General features: G+C 44.6%; 1 protein-coding gene across 1 annotated transcript in view; it reads left to right on the forward strand.

The window, feature by feature from the left end:
- naaladl2 (N-acetylated alpha-linked acidic dipeptidase like 2) overlaps window positions 1-22,533 on the forward strand; it is a gene marked incomplete at both ends in the record, with an annotated part of 608,474 nt that overhangs the window by 228,419 nt on the left and 357,522 nt on the right. Inside the window, 2 exons of the mRNA XM_079244879.1 lie at window positions 6,650-6,742; window positions 22,037-22,218. Of these exons, the coding sequence (XP_079101005.1) occupies window positions 6,650-6,742; window positions 22,037-22,218 (275 nt within the window). The remainder of the gene's footprint in view (window positions 1-6,649; window positions 6,743-22,036; window positions 22,219-22,533) is intronic.

A 22,533-nucleotide genomic window follows, 5' to 3' on the forward strand; every position in this document is an offset into this window, starting at 1 on the left:
AAGTTAATTCCCGTCGTTCTGAGCATGCTCGTTACCTTGTCCTGTCCCGATGACGCGCGTTTTTTTGCCTCCCGTGTTCGGTGGTCTATCTTTCTTCTCCTTCTCAGTTGCTGCAGAAAGTGAAGTAGTATGCTGGTGTTGACCTGATACTTCACATTTATAATAAAAAATAGTGGTGAAACTGGTTCTTATTATGTAGTTTTTACAAGTTACGACTGAAAAGACGAGAAGCAGGGAGCCAACTTTGTTTATTTCTGGTATACGTCATACATCACGAGTTCCCTCTGTCCAATCAGAACCCTTCCCAACCCGCCGCTGGAATTCAGTGAGGACGTGTTTCATGTAAACCTTCTTTTGGAATTATTATTTTTAAGTAAACTTGTATGAGAATACGTTAATTAAATGTAGATCTGGTGACTGTGGAGCCGTTGGAGGACAGTGAACTCATCGTCATGGTGGAGATGATGTGAGCTTTGTGACATGGTGCATCATCCTGCTGGAAGTTTCCATCAGAAGATGCTACACTGTGCTCAGAAAGGAATGGACATGGTCAGCAGCAGGACTCAGGTAGGCTGTGGAGGTTAAACAAGGTCATGTTGGTACTAAGGCGACCAAAGACTTCTTGATCACATTAACAACTGAAAGCGGATTAATGCTAATATTAACTGTGAATACTAAAAGCATTTTAACTCCTCAGTCTGATCCAAATCTTGGGTTATTATGAGCTTTTCTGTGGCTTTTAAGATAAAACATGAGTTTGACTTTTCGTCTGGTGTAAACTACTGTTGCGTGAACTAACATATCCCTACTAAAATATCATATGAGTTATGAGTCATATTTAAGGGTTTGGACATATTTGGTGGTTTTAATCTAATGACAGAGTAGTTAGCAGAATCACGTTCAGGAGTAATAACTTAAAATGATCATTTTCTGTGAGGTTGACAGTCTTCATGTAATATAATTTTATATAATTAATATAATTTGCATGCATTTTGGCCCACTTTGTTTCTCTGGGTCATAGATTTGCCAGCTTGAATCTGTAAGCTTGACTTTAACTTGCACATATTTTTATCTAATTGAGGTCTGCATTTGGGTTAATATGTAATTTTTTTCTTGTCTAATTGCTGCCTTTAAATGCCTCTTCCACCATGGAGTAGAACAGGAGGCTATTTGTCAGAGTAGAGAACACTTGTGGGAGGCTTTCACAACAAACCTCTCCTGCTTTTCCTTCTCCAGAAGTAGTCGTTTACAGGCATATTTTTCAAAAATTCCTTCTTGTGGAGCATTCCCGCAGACACTCTTAGCTTCAACTTGTTAACAGCTTTTTGTGTCAAACTCATTCATCAAGCACCGCCAGCACCCCTGCTGATGTAAACACACTGGTACAAGCTCAAACAAAGAAGAGGTGAGAAAAACAGAAAGTCTGGAGGAAGCAGACAGCAGCAGCCATTCCTACTCACCACTAAAGACTTTCTGAGAGGAAATGTTCACTTAAACAAGACATAATGATGGATGTTATGTGCTACACACAATCTCTAAAGTCAAGAGAATTTGTGAGGAATTTAACCCTTCGATGCATGATTGAATAAAAAAGTACCACATTCTGTCACAATATTTTACTTCTGCAGACGTGTGCAGCGATGCTTTTCTTTTCTCTGAATTCTTTATTTAATTCAATTCAACTTTATTTATACAGCGTCGCATTATGGCAATGCCATCTCAAGAGGCTTTACAGACAGAGAAAAACACATCATGAAAGCCAATTCATAACAGCCTATATAAGGAAACCAACAGATTGAGTTAGAAGACTCAATCCTTCTCCCAAAGCCACCGTGGTGTCATGTCAACACTGAGTGAGGAAGTTGTCAGGTTGGGTTCTTACAGCGACGCTCTGACTAGACGTAAAGGTGCAACAAGTGATGTTTCCTGGGTTGGGAAGACAGCGGCGAGCAAACAAATTCACCAGACAGCAACAGACAGTTGGTTTTCCTGGGGACGGAAGTCGGCTGCTGGTTCCCTGGGATTTGGAACCCTTTTGATCTGCTCCTAATCCTGGAATGAGTTGATGATCACTTAAAAAATGTTGAAAATGTCAGGGAGCTTGCGAGATGTGGAAGCAGCGCCCTGCCTTGGCCCCTCCCCCTGCATTGGCTCCTTACCCTACATTGGCTCCTCCCCGTCTGGTTCTGCTCCTTGCGTGATCCGAGGCTTTTTTATTCGCAGCTTTTTCCACCAATGATTTTCTCTTTCTCGGCTGTTTAGCAGGAGGAGGCAAATAAACCGAGCCGGGTCGGGAAATCCTTCCTGCATTTTCTCAGCCATGTTTGCCTTCCGAGTTTCTTCTTCACTACTTTGTATTTTCATCCTAACACACTGTTTATATGCAGGGTGTGGCGATCAGGTATGCGCTGTTGGAGGGGGAGGAGGGGAGCCGGGAGAAGAAGCTACGAAATATAAGAAATGAACAACTCCATTTGGGTCTGAACGTTTGGATTGGTCAGAGATTTTAGAGATTTACAGTAAACTGAGGGGTCTAACTATATTTCTTATTGTTCATGATTACAGAATGTATAGACTACTATCAGGACGAGGAACCACTTCACCCAGAGGAACATGTCTCTGAGGAACATTACCTACTGGAGCGCTAACACCCCCCACCATTAATATGCATTAAACATACACATATAAATCAATCAATCAATCAATCAATCAAATTTTATTTATAAAGCGCTTTACAACAACCTTAGTTGACCAAAGTGCTGAACAAAGATAAAAACAAGTAAAAATAGCAGTTCATTTGCATGTAAAAATCTCAACAGCCAAAGACTGATCTAAACAGATGAGTCTTTAGCCTGGCCTTAAACAGAGGCAGGTCCATGATGGAGCGTAACTCCAGAGGCAGAGAGTTCCAGAGTTTGGGCCCTGCCACTGCGAAGGCCCGATCGCCCCACTGTTTACACCTAGACCGAGGGACCACCAGGAGGTGCTGATCAGAGGAGCGCAGGGCTCTGCTGGGCTGGTGAGGAGTCAGGAGGTCACAAAGGTACGGAGGTGCAAGGCCATGGATGGAGCAGAAAACAAACAGAAGGATTTTGAATTGAATTCTGAACTGAACCGGGAGCCAGTGTAAAGAGAACAGTACAGGGGAGATATGGTCATGTTTGCGTGTGTTGGTGAGAAGGCGGGCAGCTGCATTCTGCACAAGCTGTAGACGGTGCAGAGAAGCCTGGCTGAGTCCAATGTAGAGGGCGTTGCAATAGTCCAAACGTGAACTGATGAAGGCGTGGATGGCTGTTTCAAGGTCTTGACGAGTGAGAAAGGATTTGATTTTGGCCAACTGGCGAAGCTGAAAAAAGCTTGCCCTGACCACAGAGTCTATTTGTTTATTGAGTCTGAGATTATTGTCCAACGTCACTCCAAGGTTCCTAACTGTCTGACTGAGATGGTTGGTGAGAGGTGTGAACAATGGAGCTGCATTTGCTGGGCTGGGGGCACCAAAGAGGATAAATTCAGATTTTGACTCATTCAGACAGAGGAAGTTTTGCGATAGCCACTGCTTAATGTCATCCAGACACCTGTAGATGGACTGTGTGTCTGAGGAGTTCTGGGAAACTGGCAGATAGATTTGGAGATCGTCTGCATACAAGTGGAATGAGACATTATGGCGGGATATCACAGAGCCGAGGGGCAACATATACAAAGAGAACAGAACAGGGCCAAGAATGGAACCCTGTGGCACACCGGAAGACAGAGGAGCTGAAGATGAAGAGAGGTCATTAATCATCACTGAGAAAGATCTATCAGTCAGGTATGACTTGAACCATTGGAGCACAGGTCCCTGAAGACCCACTTGCTGGGCTAAGCGAGTGAGAAGGACAGAGTGGTCCACTGTGTCAAATGCTGCGGTAAGATCAAGCATTACCAACAGCACAGGTTGCTTTAAATCCAGGGAGAGCAAGACATCATTTTGCACCTTAAGGAGTGCTGACTCTGTGCTGTGGCGCGTTCTGAAACCAGACTGAAACCTCTCAAAAATGTGATTCTGATCCAAAAATGATTGTAATTGTGAAAAAACCAGCTTTTCCAATACTTTAGAGAGAAATGGCAGATGGGACACGGGTCTGAAATTTGAGAGAACTGCTGGGTCTAGGTTAGGTTTCTTGGTAAGTGGCCTGACCACAGCCTGCTTAAAAACAGCCGGAACAGACCCTAACAGCATGCAGGAGTTGAAAAAAGAAAGTAGACATGGCCCCACTGTGTCAAAAACCTGTTTTAAAACTCTAGATGGGACAATGTCCAAGGGACAGCTTGTTGGTCTCAGCTTCTGAACCACTTCACAGAGCTGAGAGAGTGATACTGGCTCAAACACAGTCAACACAGCAGCAGGGGCAAAAGGCGGGGCACAAGGTGGAGCAGTAGCTGCAGCACTATTGTTGCTAATGCTCTGTCTAACAGAGGCCACCTTGTCTGTGAAATGATGGAGAAATGCATCACAGGTGGATTTAGACACATTTATCAACACATTGTCTGAAGGATTAGTCACAGACTGGATTGTATTGAACAAAACTTGAGGGCGATTGCTGCTAGTGGAAATAACAGTTGAAAGATATTTACATTTGGCTTCTTTAACAGCATTTTGATAGTCAGAAAGACAGTCTCTCAGTATGCCCAGAGACACATGCAGCTTGTCTTTCTTCCATCTCCGTTCAGCCTGCCTGCAGCGCCTTCTCAGGGCACGTGTGGTGTTTTTCAGCCAGGGATCTGGTTTAGGTTTGATGGACCTCAGCTTAAAGGGTGCAACACAGTCCAGAATTTCTGAGCAGGTAGAATTAAAAGAGGAAATAAATTCCTCTGGGCACAGATGTTCCAGTTCACCCAGAGCATAAAAACCAGTACCCATAAAGGCAGCAGCAAATTCACCTGCTGTAGCGGAAGTAAAAGTACGACGGCTACAAGCTGGGGCAGAAGATAACACACAGCTACACGTTTACACACAAACTGTTGCTGCTCTGTTCGTTCTCCGCGGTTTTTCCTCCTGATGATGTTGTGTTTGCTGAGAAGCTTTAGATGCTTCATGTTTCTGTGAAGGTGTGGAAGATGTTCAGTCTTCCTGCTGAGGATTTGTTGCAGGTGTGTGACCTGTGTTCACCCTTTTTTTCCTTTTTGTATTTTCTCCACCTTTTTTTCTTACTTTTTCATCCTCTTCCTCCATCTTCTCTTTCCCTCCAATGTGGTCCAACAGTTATAAGCAGAAACAGGAAAAATATATTGATGAAATGAATAATAAAATACAAAATAAAATGTAAGAATCAAGAGGAGCCTCGTCTTGGCAGAGTAAAGGTGTTCAGCACAGCACAGCATTCTGGTGTGATGATGCTGGACCGCAGGTTAAAGGTTAAACGAAGCAGATATGTCGAGCTGAGCGGGGTAAACGTCTCTGTGTGGCAGCTGATGTCCAGTAAAGTGTTTTATTATATGTACACATCATTTTATATTAAAATCAGTGTTTAAAACCCTGTTGATGCATCTGGTGGACAGCAGCAGCCAGAAGATAATCATTATAACATTCCACACATTAATTATTAAATAAATAAACAATATTTTTGTTTATTATTAATCATGTGTTCCAAAACGGCCAAATTAAGGCTTCAGATTTTTAAAAATGAGGGGGGGGGGGCTAGACTCGCTCCGGGTTTCCTCCCACCGTCCAAACACATGCATGTTAGGTTAATTCACCACTCTGACTTCTCATTTAGAATGGATGTAAATGTTGTTTGTCTCTGCTGGTCCAGCGATGGACTGGGGACCTGTCCCGGGTGTACCCTGCCTCGCACCGAGGGTTGGTGGGATAGACTCCAGCTTCAGCTTATTCATACCTTTCCTACAGCAGGTTTTCCATGTGTCCCTGCTTCAACACGCCTGACTCAAAGTAACGAGTCTTGTGTCAAACCTGATAGGCTGTTAGATTGGCTTCAGGTGTGTTGGAGTAGGAATACATAGAAAACTTGTTGGTCCACTCATCGGACCAGAATGAGTAACGCTGGTTTAAAGGCTCAGTCTGCAAATGTACCATCACACCCAGGAGTCCGCTACGCATCAAAGTGTTTAGGAAGGATAAGAGATGTTGGTGGATGGTTGGTCGTAGGTTTCCAACCTGCATTACGAGACCCTATAAAAGACTCCACCAGTTTTCCCATCATGGCAGCATTTATAATAACCATGGATTAGATGTTCACACTGGTTTATGGGGAACTATATGTCAAGCCACAGCTGTTCTGCAGCAGATGGAAGTGTAGCAGGCAGTCCCGGCGTCTCCAACCATTCCAACACATTCAGACAGCGATGCTGACACTGGAGCGGGGGGGTTGGGGTGTCTCCCCCCAGCACACAGTTCCAGATTGACAGGGATGAAGTGGTATTCCAAACATTATTTCTGCTTTTCCACCTGAGCCACCACCTCCGCCATGCTGCAGGGTCCTGCGCTCACCTCCTTCACGTTGGTTCCTGCTCTGTGAGAACATGCTGAGGCTTCAGCAGCCGTCACTCCGGGAACAAACGTCTGACCAGCAAACATCTGAAACACTTCTGAAGTATTTATTCATGTATTTCCTTTTCCCCAGTAAATAAAACGTGTTTTATTTTCCTCCAGAGCGAAAGAAGATAACTCTGACTGTTGGAAACCAGCTGTCCTCCACGAAGATTTACAATGTTGTGGGATATCTGAAAGGAAGAAGAAACCCAGGTTTGTTACAAACCATTCAAAGGTTCTTTCAACACAGAATGTGTGTGAACCATCGTCTTATTTCAGGTAATGCATGGCCGCCGTGTGTCATCCGAGGCAGCCTCGAAGGGCTGTTTAATCCGGCGAACAGGGAACACGCTAACCTGTCTCTGTGGAGAATTACCAGGAAACCCGAAATCAGAAAAGCTGTCGTCCAGGACAGAAAATATCCCACTGATTCTGAGGAAAAAGCGACTTTTCATTTGGGCATCTCAGCCCAGTAGAGGTGTGTGTTGTTGTGGTTTCTGATGTGCAGGATGTGGGGAAAGACGAGCCGTTAAAAGTGGGTTTCTGTGGTTTCAAGGCGGTTGCTTCATGCTGCTGACGTGTTCGCTGCTCTCCACTCGCCTGTCGACACGGCAGCTGCACGCGTGCGTCATTCTCTCACGCTGAGGGTAATTTCATCAGCATACGTCCTATTTCTCCAGACTGACATCTTCTCATGCACAGCTGTGGACTCGTCTCAGCACCGAAGCTCCCGCCACCATGTGGGTGGGCAGTTAGCAACAGGGGAACCGGCGGGTGCAGATTCTGAAACCATCATTTCTAAAATGCCTTAAAAGACCTTTTAAAGGTTTTTAGGGGCTTTAATGGAAACTTACAGAAATGTGGTTGTTTGTCTTTAATTCTTCCGACTGAAGAGTTTGTAGTAGTTTCCCTTTAACAGGATCAGGAGAGTGGAGTGGCGGGAAAGCAGCACCGATGAGCGTTTCCACTTCACAGAAGTGTTTCCTTTAAGAAGCTGGAAAATTCTGATGGAGGGTTTTTCTGTTTGTTTTTCTTTGTTTGGTTGTTTAGTGGGGTGAGATGATAAAATAACACACTCACATCCAGTGGGATTGTCCTCCTCTGCTTTACTTTGTATAACAACAGGTTCCTGCAGCGCTCCGTGCAGGCCGGGATGTTAACAGGACACGTTTCTTCAGGTCCCGACAGGAAAAAACCAAAAGAAAACTCCTCAAACTTAGAAAACAGGGTGGAACATTTACAACAAAGTCATGACGAGGCACTTCCATTTAATCTGGTCTAATAAAGTCCAGTTAAAACAGATCCATATGATCCGTATCATACGTAGTTCATTTAAGACAAAGTTTTATATCACCCTTATTTTACCAGAAAAACTTTGAGAAGAAATTATTATTAACATTATTGATCTGGGAAGGGCCAGAAAACCCCTGCAGGACAAACAAACACAAAAAACAAAACACATTAAACTGTGATGTGCATAAATTTCAGTAATTATTAAAAACATTTTAAAAAGTAGTTTCAAGTTGTAAAATAAATCTTTAGCGGCGTCCTGAAAAAGGTGTTTAACAGCAGAAGAGAAAGAAAATATTCAGGCAAAGCCAGACCTGGTTGTGGGAATGTGTAGTACGATGTGATGGGAGGAGTGTGTGTTGGCTGCAGAAGGGTTGTACAGAATGATTTTTACGAGGTTGTGAGAAAGTTAGCTGGACCAGACGGCGTGGTGTCAGACCACCAGACTTCTCTTGTTTAAATCTGAGCAGCTTAACCTTCAGGTTTCGTCTTAACGCTGTTATCTGGTGCATTCAACACATCTGCAGAAACACAAACCATAAGAATTCATTTGAGGCTTTCATGCTTTTTTCATCTTAAATGAAGAACTGAGTCCATTGCTGCCTTTCTTTTAACGCCAGTGTTCCACCAGCTCCAGAGGGAACTATCAGGCTCTCTATGTGTTGCTGCCCTTTTCCTTTTTTAAAGCTGTCACTGCGGAGTGGAGCCTTTATCTCGTCCTTGCCTCTCCTCTACACCCCCCTCGTTCTCATCGCGGTGTGATGCGACTCTACCTGCCCTGCCCATTCACTGGTGGAAAATTACCTTGCTGATTTACAGTGTGATATTAAGCATACATAATGGGCCACTAAAGCAGATAATATGGGCCACAAATCTGTGGAAGTAGCAACACTTTACCTGGATGTTGGCATTTGATCATATGCATGTTCTACACATAAACCTGAGCAGGATGAATATTCATGCAGGCTTCATCTGCCCGGCTTTTTTACTTTATTGCTGTAAACAGAAAAGCAGCGTAACAGTAAATCACTGGGACCAGTGCAGCGTCTGAGCTGCGCTGTGCTGGGAGACAGTAAAGTCTGGAACGTATTGAGATAAATGCAGAAGCCATGTGTGTGTGTACCATGACATTAAGCCAGGGTATGAATGCATGACTGTGCAGACAGATTTCTCATTGCAATGTAGAATGCATAAATTAGTGTCACATAGAAGTGATACCTTGCTGCGTTTGCTTCAGTCTTGTCATGTTTTTCCCTTTAAAATCATATAATCTGATTTGTTTTGCAATTTACTTCAACATTTTCATCTCCCTGACTCTCTGCTGCCAAGCCTGATCCGACCTGCACAGATCATGTCATCATTGTGTGTGTGTTGTAGTGTGTTCTTCTAAAGGTCAGGAGTTATCCGCAACATGTTGGTTCAAATCTGACTCGGACATAAACCCTGAAAATATTCTCCTCAGAAACAACTTTCCAGCCTGTTATGCATCCAACAACACGGCTGTTCTGATGCTCCACCTCAACTTTTTCTTTTTCATTAAAACTCCAGTTTGGAGGAACAAAATGCCGCTTTTTATAACATCTTTATTCATTTTTTGTTTTTTTCCTGGAAAAAACAAGCAGTCAGGACATGTTCTGAGACCTCTGTAGGACGTGACTGCAGGACTCCCAGACCTGAACGTGTCCTCAGTCCATCCAGAGTCCACCCCTCTTTTAGTCCTCTTCGCTTGTATCAGGTCCGGTACTGCATGTCAGCACCATCAGGACATTTTCAGCTTCATTTAATTTTACATGAACCTTTTTATGTCTCTGTACCACTTTGTGATCTTATGACCCAAATCCAGAACGGCTCATGATGAATGTTTCTCTCTAGAACAGAAAACGTCCAGTTCGGTCCAAATCACTGCAGTCCAGTTCATAAAAAAACCATCAAAGTCATACGATCCACATCAGTCCAGTCTGTAATGTTCACATAAACCCGTTCATTAAATATTGACTTAGAGAAGGAGATCAGGTGACCAGAACCAAGAAATAAAACCTCCATCAGAACCAGAACCAGAACCAGGACAGACCAGGTGGGGTGGAGAGGTCAGCAGGGAGGATCGACCTGCTAAAGTCTGATCCAGACTTCCTGCTGAGAAAGTAGACAAACATGAAGGGGTCACCATGTCTCCATGGAGACCAAAGAGTAGAGCCCAGTGCATCATGGGACGTCTCCCAGTGCATCATGGGACGTCTCCCAGTGCATCATGGGACGTCTCCCAGTAGACTTGGCCTGGAGCTGCAGGACTGGTTCCGGGTCACCAAACCAGACCCAACTAGAAGATTCATCAAGAAGGAAAGTTTGAAACTGGTCTGAAAGTAGAGAGGAGGTCTGACTGGGAACTGGTTCTGCTTCCTGAAACCGGACCGGGATCTGGTTCTGCTTCCTGAAACCAGACTGGGAACTGGTTCTGCTTCCTGAAACCAGACTGGGAACTGGTTCTGCTTCCTGAAACCGGACCGGGATCTGGTTCTGCTTCCTGAAACCAGACTGGGAACTGGTTCTGCTTCCTGAAACCGGACCGGGATCTGGTTCTGCTTCCTGAAACCAGACCGGGATCTGGTTCTGCTTCCTGAAACGGGACTGGGAACTGGTTCTGCTTCCTGAAACCGGACTGGGATCTGGTTCTGCTTCCTGAAACCGGACCAGGATCTGGTTCTGCTTCCTGAAACCAGACTGGGATCTGGTTCTGCTTCCTGAAACCGGACCAGGATCTGGTTCTGCTTCCTGAAACCAGACTGGGAAATGGTTCTGCTTCCTGAAACCGGACCGGGAAACGGTTCTGCTTCCTGAAACCGGACTGGGAACTGGTTCTGCTTCCTGAAACCAGACTGGGAACTGGTTCTGCTTCCTGAAACCAGACTGGGATCTGGTTCTGCTTCCTGAAACCAGACTGGGAACTGGTTCTGCTTCCTGAAACCGGACTGGGATCTGGTTCTGCTTCCTGAAATCGGACCGGGATCTGGTTCTGCTTCCTGAAACCAGACTGGGATCTGGTTCTGCTTCCTGAAACCGGACCGGGATCTGGTTCTGCTTCCTGAAACCAGACTTGGAACTGGTTCTGCTTCCTGAAACCGGACTGGGATCTGGTTCTGCTTCCTGAAACCAGACCGGGATCTGGTTCTGCTTCCTGAAACCAGACCGGGATCTGGTTCTGCTTCCTGAAACCAGACTGGGAACTGGTTCTGCTTCCTGAAACCAGACTGGGATCAGGTTCTGCTACCTGAAACCAGACCAGGATCCTGTTCTGCTACCTGAAACCAGACTGGGATCTGGTTCTGCTTCCTGAAACCAGACTGGGATCTGGTTCTGCTTCCTGAAACCAGACTGGGATCTGGTTCTGCTTCCTGAAATCGGACCGGGATCTGGTTCTGCTTCCTGAAACCAGACTGGGATCTGGTTCTGCTTCCTGAAACCGGACCGGGATCTGGTTCTGCTTCCTGAAACCAGACTGGGATCTGGTTCTGCTTCCTGAAACCAGACTGGGATCTGGTTCTGCTTCCTGAAACCGGACTGGGATCTGGTTCTGCTTCCTGAAACCGGACCGGGATCTGGTTCTGCTTCCTGAAACCAGACCGGGATCTGGTTCTGCTTCCTGAAACCAGACTGGGAACTGGTTCTGCTTCCTGAAACCAGACTGGGAACTGGTTCTGCTTCCTGAAATCAGACTGGGAACTGGTTCTGCTTCCTGAAATCAGACTGGGATCTGGTTCTGCTTCCTGAAACCAGACCGGGATCTGGTTCTGCTTCCTGAAACCAGACTGGGAACTGGTTCTGCTTCCTGAAACCAGACTGGGATCTGGTTCTGCTTCCTGAAACCAGACTGGGAACTGGTTCTGCTTCCTGAAACCAGACTGGGAACTGGTTCTGCTTCCTGAAACCAGACTGGGAACTGGTTCTGCTTCCTGAAACCGGACTGGGATCTGGTTCTGCTTCCTGAAACCGGACTGGGAACTGGTTCTGCTTCCCAAAACCAGACTGGGATCTGGTTCTGCTTCCCGAAACCAGACCGGGATCCTGTTCTGCTACCTGAAACCAGACTGGGATCTGGTTCTGCTTCCTGAAAGCAGACTGGGATCTGGTTCTGCTTCCTGAAACCAGACTGGGAACTGGTACTGCTTCCCGAAACCAGACCGGGATCTGGTTCTGCTACCTGAAACCAGACTGGGAACTGGTTCTGCTTCCTGAAATCAGACTGGGAACTGGTTCTGCTTCCTGAAACCAGACTGGGAACTGGTTCTGCTTCCTGAAACCAGACTGGGATCTGGTTCTGCTTCTTGAAACCAGACTGGGAACTGGTTCTGCTTCCTGAAAGCAGACTGGGATCTGGTTCTGCTTCCTGAAACCAGACTGGGAACTGGTTCTGCTTCCTGAAACCAGACTGGGAACTGGTTCTGCTTCCTGAAATCAGACTGGGAACTGGTTCTGCTTCCTGAAACCAGACTGGTAACTGGTTCTGCTTCCTGAAACCAGACTGGGATCTGGTTCTGCTTCCTGAAACCAGACTGGGAACTGGTTCTGCTTCCTGAAACCAGACTGGGAACTGGTTCTGCTTCCTGAAATCAGACTGGGATCTGGTTCTGCTTCCTGAAATCAGACTGGGAACTGGTTCTGCTTCCTGAAACCAGACTGGGATCTGGTTCTGCTTCCTGAAACCAGACCGGGATCTGGTTCTGCTACCTGAAATCAGACTGGGAACTGGTTCTGCTTCCTGAAACCAGACTGGGAACTGGTTCTGCTTCCTGAAACCAGACTGGGATCTGGTTCTGCTTCCTGAAACCAGACTGGGAACTGGTTCTGCTTCCTGAAACCAGACTGGGAACTGGTTCTGCTTCCTGAAATCAGACTGGGAACTGGTTCTGCTTCCTGAAACCAGACTGGGAACTGGTTCTGCTTCCTGAAACCAGACTGGGATCTGGTTCTGCTTCCTGAAACCAGACTGGGATCTGGTTCTGCTACCTGAAACCAGATTGGGATCTGGTTCTGCTTCCTGAAACCAGACTGGGAACTGGTTCTGCTTCCTGAAACCAGACTGGGAACTGGTTCTGCTTCCTGAAACCAGACTGGGAACTGGTTCTGCTTCCTGAAACCGGACTGGGATCTGGTTCTGCTACCTGAAACCAGATTGGGATCTGGTTCTGCTTCCTGAAACCAGACTGGGAACTGGTTCTGCTTCCTGAAACCAGACTGGGATCTGGTTCTGCTACCTGAAACCAGACCGGGATCTGGTTCTGCTTCCTGAAACCAGACCGGGATCTGGTTCTGCTTCCTGAAACCAGACCGGGATCTGGTTCTGCTACCTGAAACCAGACTGGGAACTGGTTCTGCTTCCTGAAATCAGACTGGGAACTGGTTCTGCTTCCTGAAACCAGACTGGGAACTGGTTCTGCTTCCTGAAACCAGACTGGGATCTGGTTCTGCTTCCTGAAACCAGACTGGGATCTGGTTCTGCTTCCTGAAACCAGACTGGGAACTGGTTCTGCTTCCTGAAACCAGACTGGGATCTGGTTCTGCTTCCTGAAACCAGACCGGGATCTGGTTCTGCTTCCTGAAACCAGACTGGGATCTGGTTCTGCTTCCTGAAACCAGACTGGGAACTGGTTCTGCTTCCTGAAACCAGACTGGGAACTGGTTCTGCTTTCTGAAATCAGACTGGGATCTGGTTCTGCTACCTGAAACCAGACCGGGATCTGGTTCTGCTTCCTGAAACCAGACTGGGATCTGGTTCTGCAGGAACAGCTGTAGACCTGCAGTCTGGGCATGAAGCTGTGGTGGGGAATGTGGATCTTGGTCTCAGAGCTTCAGGTCTGAAGAGGCGAACTGTCTGAAAGTTTCTGCCGTCGGTAGAAAACAACACAACCGTCTCCAGTTTCCGTCCGAACCGCCTCTCATCCTGGAGGACGTGGTCTGATGTTGAACTGAGAAGGGTGAAGCTGGAGGAAACTTCTTCCCAGTGAACCTCAGCTGGTGCCTGCTGGAGCGTGAACCATTTGTCCTGACCTAAAGGCACAAACATTTCATCATTAGTCTCTGGTTGATGAACATGTACACATCCTCCTGAAGAAAACACGAGCAGTTTCATGTGCTGATGTGAAGTAATCATTGTTTATGGGATTTACTGTGAAAGCGGTGTCTCAGCCAGAGTCTCCGTCTAAGCAGTTATCCATGCTCTGTGCTGCAGGAGATGTTTCCTCCCTTCTCCTCTGCCTGCAGGAAGCTGCTGCCTGCATACATATTCATTGCTCTCTATTTGCTGTAAATATAAAGCATGCAAAGAAGCCGGCAGCGTCCATGTTAGTGTGTTTCTGCTGAGCCAATTTCACACATTCAGTGCTGCCCTGGAATACTGTAAATATGCTGCATGTGCAGACCTCATCCCCAGACAACTCTTCACTACATCTGGGAAGTCTTAACATGCATGAAAACAGCAGGAAGTGTCCAGACGTATTCATGCTGAGCTAATATCCATTCTACAGCTGCTGCATTCCCCTTTCCACTGACCCATGTGATGTTCTCCCTTTGTTGTAGTTTATAGGTCTGCTTCCTCCTTCATCTACTGCGCACCATTATGGAGTGTTTCTCCTTGTGACAAGTTATGGGTCTGACTGAAAGTACCTGCAGGGATTCCTCCAGATATCCAGAAAACGCGACGTTGGAAGCAAGCAATGCCTGTCGTTGCTTCAGAGTCTGGAGTTTTTAAACAAGAAGGAACATTTTTATACTTTAAAGCTTCCAAGTAATAAAATGTTTTCAGCCTTGTTAGAATGACATGTTTCTCTTGCTGGCTTCACTGCTTTTGGCTTTTTTAAGCTCTTGAAGGTGAATGATTATTTCAGGATTGGAACATGGTGGATTCCCATTAATAATGAGGTTTTATGGACCAAACGGACGATGGAATCTCTTAGTTTGTTGGGACTCTCATTTTAAAAAGAATAAGTAATAAGAAAATTCCTTGCAGTTTTCTAAGGAACTTGTATTTTATTGACGTAGTTTTTCTCTAAGAACTCGTCTGCATTTCCTTCTGAGTCTGTCTGGAAAGGAGCGGGCAGATTTTTGGTGTCTGTACAACGTTTTTATCATCATTTTTATTTCTCCCACAGTCTCACAGCAACAGACTAACAATTGCAGATTCATCCACAAAAAGTCCAAACAGAGCAGAGTAAACACCAACAGGACGAAGTTTCTGGCTTTAAACGCCGTCGTCACCCTCCTGGACCAAACTTCTGCTCATCAAGCTTTCATCTAAAACTGGCATTTTGACCCTTCGTTTAGTTTCCGTCTTAAGTCATTCAAGCTTCTGTCTCTGAAGGAAACTCTTCTCTTTGGGAGGAAATTATCTGAAAGTTTGCATTTCTAACAGTTTGTATGTGTGATCTCTGAATTCCTTATGAACCTAAGGGGCCTTTTCTGCTTCTGTGTGTCGGTTGCACATTACATGTGTATGTTTTCCCCTCACACCGCTACACAGTGACCTACGGTTGGTAAAATGAGCCTATGATATAAATATTTAATGTTTTAACACTGTTTTTCTCAGGACACAAAGTTTCCAACAGATTTTCAGTTTAAAATCACACAGAGAACCGAATTGTTTTTATGTAAATTTGTAATAATTTGTTTTATTTCTATATTTCTCTCATCCTTCCCAAACAACAGAAAAGACTACTTATTCATGTCAAACCACTTTTTTCAGTTTATTTAGTTCTTCCATAACCTGCAAGATTTGCTGTAAATGCACACCTGAACAATAGATGCATGTGTCATCTGCATATAACACAACATGTGACGTACTTCAGGTTTATCTGTAGCAGAATCCAGACCAGCAGGACCACCTGTTTTATTCCTCTGCTAATCCACCGCTTCCGGTGGCATCTGTAACGCTAGAACTCCCAGGCTACACTTCCCCGTGGTTCATGGACAGTGTGACGGTTCTCATGTAGATTACATCTGTTACGGCTTTCCTGAAGAACCCCTTCAGCTCAGGTCTCTTTGGGTTTTATTGGGTTAATAAACAGAAGTTGTGTTTGTCATTGAATTTAATGTTGTAAACTCTGTCATCTGCAGTTTTTGCATCTCTGACAAGATTTTAAACAGCAGCTGATCAATCAGAGCCATCAGTTGATTTACCAGACAGCAGAGTTTCAGCAGAATAAAATTTCCTGTGTGTTTGAGGGTATTTTATAAAGCAAACAAGTGATTGCAGCGCAAAGATAAAAATAAAAAACAACAAACTCCCGGCGCTGGTCAGAGGGTCTTGGCTGCAGCCTGGAGAATGAGGCGGGGCTGGATATTCTGATTGGATATTTTAATTGGATTAACCCTAACCCTCATCCCACACCCATTTAACACTCAACTACGCCCATTTAACACTCAGCCACGCCCGTTTAACACTCAGCCACGCCCGTTTGACATTCAGCCACGCCCACTGTATGTCCAACTCCACCCATTATCCAGCCCGGCCCCATTCTCCAGGCTGCGGCCGCTGTTATCTGGGCTGGTGGGTAAAGTCCTGCGGTGGGTCTCTCCTCTGCTGGCTGGGACTTCTAAACAGTTTTTCCCTCACAGTAGTGCAGATTGTCATGATATTAAGAACATGAATGTCTTTTTCTACCTGCATGTGCTTCACACTGCAGCTGCGTTTGGTAAGAACATTTGTATTTTCTCCGACTATTCAGCAGAAGCTGTTGGGGTTTCCCTTTTCCTTCCATGGTTCGCTAACAGTCGCTGTGATTGGCCCTCTGTGCAGCTTATTTCCCATCCTGCTTAGCGGTGCTCCTGTTCTGTTCTGCACCGCGAGGTCAGCGTACAGTACAGCAGCCTCTGAGACCCTGAGAGGCACGTGATCAGTATAATTTGGTAATTCTCCTCTGGTGCTATATGAGTTAGGAGTTTATAAAAATCTCATCACATACGGAGTTTAATATACTGTGAAGCATGCGAGGATATGGATACATCCTCGTTATCTGATCCAAGATGTCAGGAGTCAAAATGCAGAGCAGCACAATATCCTGGTAGCTGTTAGTATCGGGACCTGTTGCTGGTATAAGTAAAAATTATCATATTTCTACCTATTCATACATAGTAAGTATTAAAAGCAGTAATAATAAAACTGTTTGCAGTTTTAGAAAAAGTCAGGGTTCAGATCTGTGTTTTGTGGTTCAGATGTGTGTTTTGTTTTGTCAGAAACTGTAGCATGATGAGTCTCCGTTTCCTTTGTAGGACTGAAAACTATGAAAGGTTGTCTCTTCTCTGAGACCTGTCCAGTCAGTAAAAGTCAGTGCAGTCTTGACTCTTGTCTCATCTCTTAACATTTCTCGCTTTCTTTTCTTCTCTTTAACAATTTTCCCTTCCAAGTGTTTGAAATCAGATGAAATGGAATAAAATATACTTTATTTATCCCGGCAGGGAATGGTAATGTGTAGCAACAGACTTGAAGAAGCCTCTGGTTGAAGACATCGTTTTCTCACTGTGTTGTGTCAGGCAGTGGTTGCCAACCTGGCGTCCCTGAAGACCACAGGTCGGAGAGGTTTTCACGATACAGATCCTGCGTGACCGTTCAACGTACGTCTACGTCCAGCTGACGTATATGTGCTCAGGTTCTCTGTGACGCAGATGTTTTTGTTCATATGGAACCGATGTTTCAAACATTTATCCAGACTCGGAAATAAAAAAAAGCTGCCTAGTCCGACACGACTTGTACATCCCTGTATGCTGGTCTAGTGAGGTTTGTTCTGGTCCACCCCTCCCTGAGCCGCCACCGGATCAGGGTGGAGGGTTCATGTGTCCTGAGGATCCTGGAAGCTATGTTGTTGGGGGCTTTATGCCCAGGTAGGGGGCCCATGGCAAACAGAGCAGAGTTCCAAGTGGAGGTTCAGAGATTAAAGTATGAAAATCAGCTAAATGAAACAGGTTGAACTGATGTTTTTCTTTTTGTTCCACTACAGGTAAGGTTGATGGGAATTATTGTGTTCCAGATGGAAAGTAGCTCTTCAGAGGTCAGGATCTGAAAATGTTAATGCTGGATGGTTCACTGGCCTCAGCATGAATTTGCTGCTATCTTAGCACTTATTTTTGTCTAAAGTCTATGAGTTTCAGAAACTCATTTTACGTCCTCTCCTGTCTGCTTAGAAAGCTATAACTCCAGTTTAAGAGATGCCTTCACAGGAAACTGTGTCTGCTCTGAGCAATGTGAAGATTTTCTGTTACGCCTTGGTTTCCCCATAGACGGTTTACCACAGCACTGACAGAACATGCTGGTTATGAAGTAATACATGTCCTCTACTCTGACATGGCATGAAGAAATAAACCTTACTGGTGTTCCCTTCTCACCAGTAAAAACATCCTGAACCGACATCGTGTTCACGCTGCACGTCTCCAATGAATCAGACCTTTAAAAGATGTATTTTATTCTCCACCAGAGGCAGGGAAATATGGATCTGCATCAGATCCTACTGGTCTGGGTGCACCAGATCCTACTGGTCTGGGTGCATCAGATCCTACTGGTCTGGGTGCATCAGATCCTACTGGTCTGGGTGCATCAGATCCTACTGGTCTGGGTGCATCAGATCCTACTGGTCTGGCTGCATCAGATCCTACTGGTCTGGGTGCACCAGATCCTACTGGTCTGGGTGCATCAGATCCTACTGGTCTGGGTGCATCAGATCCTACTGGTCTGGGTGCATCAGATCCTACTGGTCTGGGTGCATCAGATCCTACTGGTCTGGGTGCATCAGATCCTACTGGTCTGGGTGCATCAGATCCTACTGGTCTGGGTGCATCAGATCCTACTGGTCTGGCTGCATCAGATCCTACTGGTCTGGGTGCACCAGATCCTACTGGTCTGGGTGCATCAGATCCTACTGGTCTGGGTGCATCAGATCCTACTGGTCTGGGTGCATCAGATCCTACTGGTCTGGGTGCATCAGATCCTACTGGTCTGGCTGCATCAGATCCTACTGGTCTGGGTGCACCAGATCCTACTGGTCTGGGTGCATCAGATCCTACTGGTCTGGGTGCATCAGATCCTACTGGTCTGGGTGCATCAGATCCTACTGGTCTGGCTGCATCAGATCCTACTGGTCTGGGTGCACCAGATCCTACTGGTCTGGGTGCATCAGATCCTACTGGTCTGGGTGCATCAGGTCCTACTGGTCTGGGTGGATCAGGTCCTACTGGTCTGGGTGGATCAGATCTCAGTGGTCTGGGTGGATCAGGTCCTACTGGTCTGGGTGGATCAGATCTCAGTGGTCTGGGTGGATCAGATCTCAGTGGTCTGGGTGGATCAGATCTTAGTGGTCTGGGTGGATCAGATCTCAGTGGTCTGGGTGGATCAGATCTTAGTGGTCTGGGTGGATCAGATCTCAGTGGTCTGGGTGGATCAGATCTCAGTGGTCTGGGTGGATCAGATCTCAGTGGTCTGGGTGGATCAGATCTCAGTGGTCTGGGTGGATATGATCTTAGTGGTCTGGGTGGATCAGATCTCAGTGGTCTGGGTGGATCAGATCTCAGTGGTCTGGGTGGATCAGATCTCAGTGGTCTGGGTGGATCAGATCTCCGTGGTCTGGGTGGATCAGGTCAGGTCAATGCTTCACATCTGACCATGTTCTGTTTCTCTCGTCCAGAGAGCCTCTCTCTCCACAGACACACACTTGTGTGTTTTGTTGTGTTTACCCATGATGCAGTACACATGACCCACAATGCCCTTTGTTTTGTAGCCCGCTTCCTGAATCTAGTCCATGTGAATCAGACTGAGACCGGTAGGCGGTAGGTGGACTGAGTCCGCTTCTCTGATCTAAATCCTTTAGCGTGTTTACATAATACCTCCAAAGGAAGCGACTTTCCCAGCAAGCAGAATCCCAGAGGCTGGTGTGAACGTGTAGTTTACTGTAGTTTACTGTAGTTGACTGTAGTTTAGTGTAGTTGACTGTAGTTTAGTGTAGTTGACTGTAGTTTACTGTAGTCCAGTGTAGTTTAGTGTAGTTGACTGTAGTTTAGTGTAGTTGACTGTAGTTTACTGTAGTCCAGTGTAGTTTAGTGTAGTTGACTGTAGTTTAGTGTAGTCCAGTGTAGTTTAGTGTAGTTGACTGTAGTTTAGTGTAGTTTAGTGTAGTTGACTGTAGTTTACTGTAGTCCAGTGTAGTTTAGTGTAGTTGACTGTAGTTTACTGTAGTCCAGTGTAGTTTAGTGTAGTTGACTGTAGTTTAGTGTAGTTGACTGTAGTTTAGTGTAGTTTACTGTAGTCCAGTGTAGTTTAGTGTAGTTTACTGTAGTTTAGTGTAGTTTACTGTAGTTCAGTGTAGTTTACTGTAGTTTAGTGTAGGTCAGTGTAGTTTAGTGTAGTTTACTGTAGTTTAGTGTAGTTTACTGTAGTTTAGTGTAGTTCACTGTAGTTTAGAGTAGTTTAGTGTAGTTTACTGTAGTTTAGTGTAGTATAGAGTAGTTTAGTGTAATTTACTGTAGTTTACTGTAGTTTAGTGTAGTTTAGAGTAGTTTAGAGTAGTTTAGAGTAGTTTAGTGTAGTTTAGAGTAGTTTAGTGTAGTTTAGTGTAGTTTACTGTAGTTTAGTGTAGTTTAGTGTAGTTTAGAGTAGCTTAGAGTAGTTTAGTGTAGTTTACTGTAGTTTAGTGTAGTTTAGAGTAGCTTAGAGTAGTTTAGTGTAGTTTAGAGTAGTTTAGAGTAGTTTAGTGTAGTTTACTGTAGTTTAGAGTAGCTTAGAGTAGTTTAGTGTAGTTTAGAGTAGCTTAGAGTAGTTTAGTGTAGTTTAGAGTAGTTTAGTGTAGTTTAGTGTAGTTTACTGTAGTTTAGTGTAGTTTAGTGTAGTTTAGAGTAGCTTAGAGTAGTTTAGTGTAGTTTACTGTAGTTTAGTGTAGTTTAGAGTAGCTTAGAGTAGTTTAGTGTAGTTTAGAGTAGTTTAGAGTAGTTTAGTGTAGTTTACTGTAGTTTAGAGTAGCTTAGAGTAGTTTAGTGTAGTTTAGAGTAGCTTAGAGTAGTTTAGTGTAGTTTACTGTAGTTTAGTGTAGTTTACTGTAGTTCAGTGTAGTTTAGTGTAGTTTACTGTAGTTTAGTGTAGTTTACTGTAGTTTACTGTAGTTCAGTGTAGTTTACTGTAGTTTAGTGTAGGTCAGTGTAGTTTAGTGTAGTTTACTGTAGTTTAGCGTAGTTTACTGTAGTTCAGTGTAGTTTACTGTAGTTCAGTGTAGTTTAGTGTAGTTTACTGTAGTTTAGTGTAGTTTACTGTAGTTGACTGTAGTTTAGTGTAGTTTACTGTAGTTTAGTGTAGTTCTCTGTAGTTTAGAGTAGTTTAGTGTAGTTTACTGTAGTTTAGTGTAGTATAGAGTAGTTTAGTGTAATTTACTGTAGTTTAGTGTAGTTTAGAGTAGTTTAGAGTAGTTTAGAGTAGTTTAGTGTAGTTTAGAGTAGTTTAGAGTAGTTTAGAGTAGTTTAGTGTAGTTTACTGTAGTTTAGTGTAGTTTACTGTAGTTTAGTGTAGTTTAGTGTAGTTTAGAGTAGCTTAGAGTAGTTTAGTGTAGTTTACTGTAGTTTAGTGTAGTTTAGAGTAGCTCAGAGTAGTTTAGTGTAGTTTAGAGTAGTTTAGAGTAGTTTAGTGTAGTTTACTGTAGTTTAGTGTAGTTTAGAGTAGCTTAGAGTAGTTTAGTGTAGTTTAGTGTAGTTTAGAGTAGTTTAGAGTAGTTTAGTGTAGTTTACTGTAGTTTAGTGTAGTTTAGAGTAGCTTAGAGTAGTTTAGTGTAGTTTAGTGTAGTTTAGAGTAGCTTAGAGTAGTTTAGTGTAGTTTAGTGTAGTTTAGAGTAGTTTAGTGTAGTTTACTGTAGTTTAGTGTAGTTTACTGTAGTTTAGTGTAGTCTACGTTCTGTTTATGAAGCAATAAGACTTTATTTATTTAGTTTGTGTGTTTCTTCATTAGCCAGTTATTTTAGTTGAAAGGTTCATCCAAACTTTTGACTGGTAGAGCATGTCTTAACAGGATTTTAGACTGTTGGGAACCAACTTCACAGTTACCTATGATGACCCCATCGATCAATAAAAGTGATTTCATCGATATGCAACCAAAACTAAAGAAAATCAATGTTGAGCTGAATATATCATTCAGTATTTAAACTTGATGGATAATAAGCTGCACCCAACACAAATAATGAACACCAGCTTTCTTTCTGTTTGCAGATCGCTACGTCCTGGTTGGCAGTCACCATGACAACAGCCAGGGAGGCGGGGCCATAATGAATCAGCTCATCGCTGCACTGACGGAGCAGACCAAGCAGGGATGGGTGCCGGACCGTACCACAGTGTTCTGCTCCTGGGGAGGCTCAGCCTTGGGGAACATTGGCTCATACGAGTGGGGAAAGGTCAGCGAGAACAAGAACGTTTACTTTGGGGTCAAGATGGCGACGGATGGTTCCACAAATCATCCTTAGAGGACTGGGTGTGACATTTCACTAAACTTTGACTGAATGGTTGGATGGTGTTCACTGACACAGACACCCTTCTGGTTTTATTCAGCTGCTTATTAAAACTGATCATATTCTGAGCATTGCTTCGGACATGTTGGGGGATGGCATTTAGCCAGTCATTGATGCGTGGACAGGTGTGGGTTAATCCTCGGTTGTCTCTTCCTCAGCTTACTCATCAAAGCATGTAGACATTTTTCCATCTTTGGTATT

The sequence above is a fragment of the Telmatherina bonti genome, assembly GCF_933228915.1.
Source record: "Telmatherina bonti genome assembly, chromosome: 8".
Lineage (NCBI taxonomy): Eukaryota > Metazoa > Chordata > Actinopteri > Atheriniformes > Telmatherinidae > Telmatherina > Telmatherina bonti.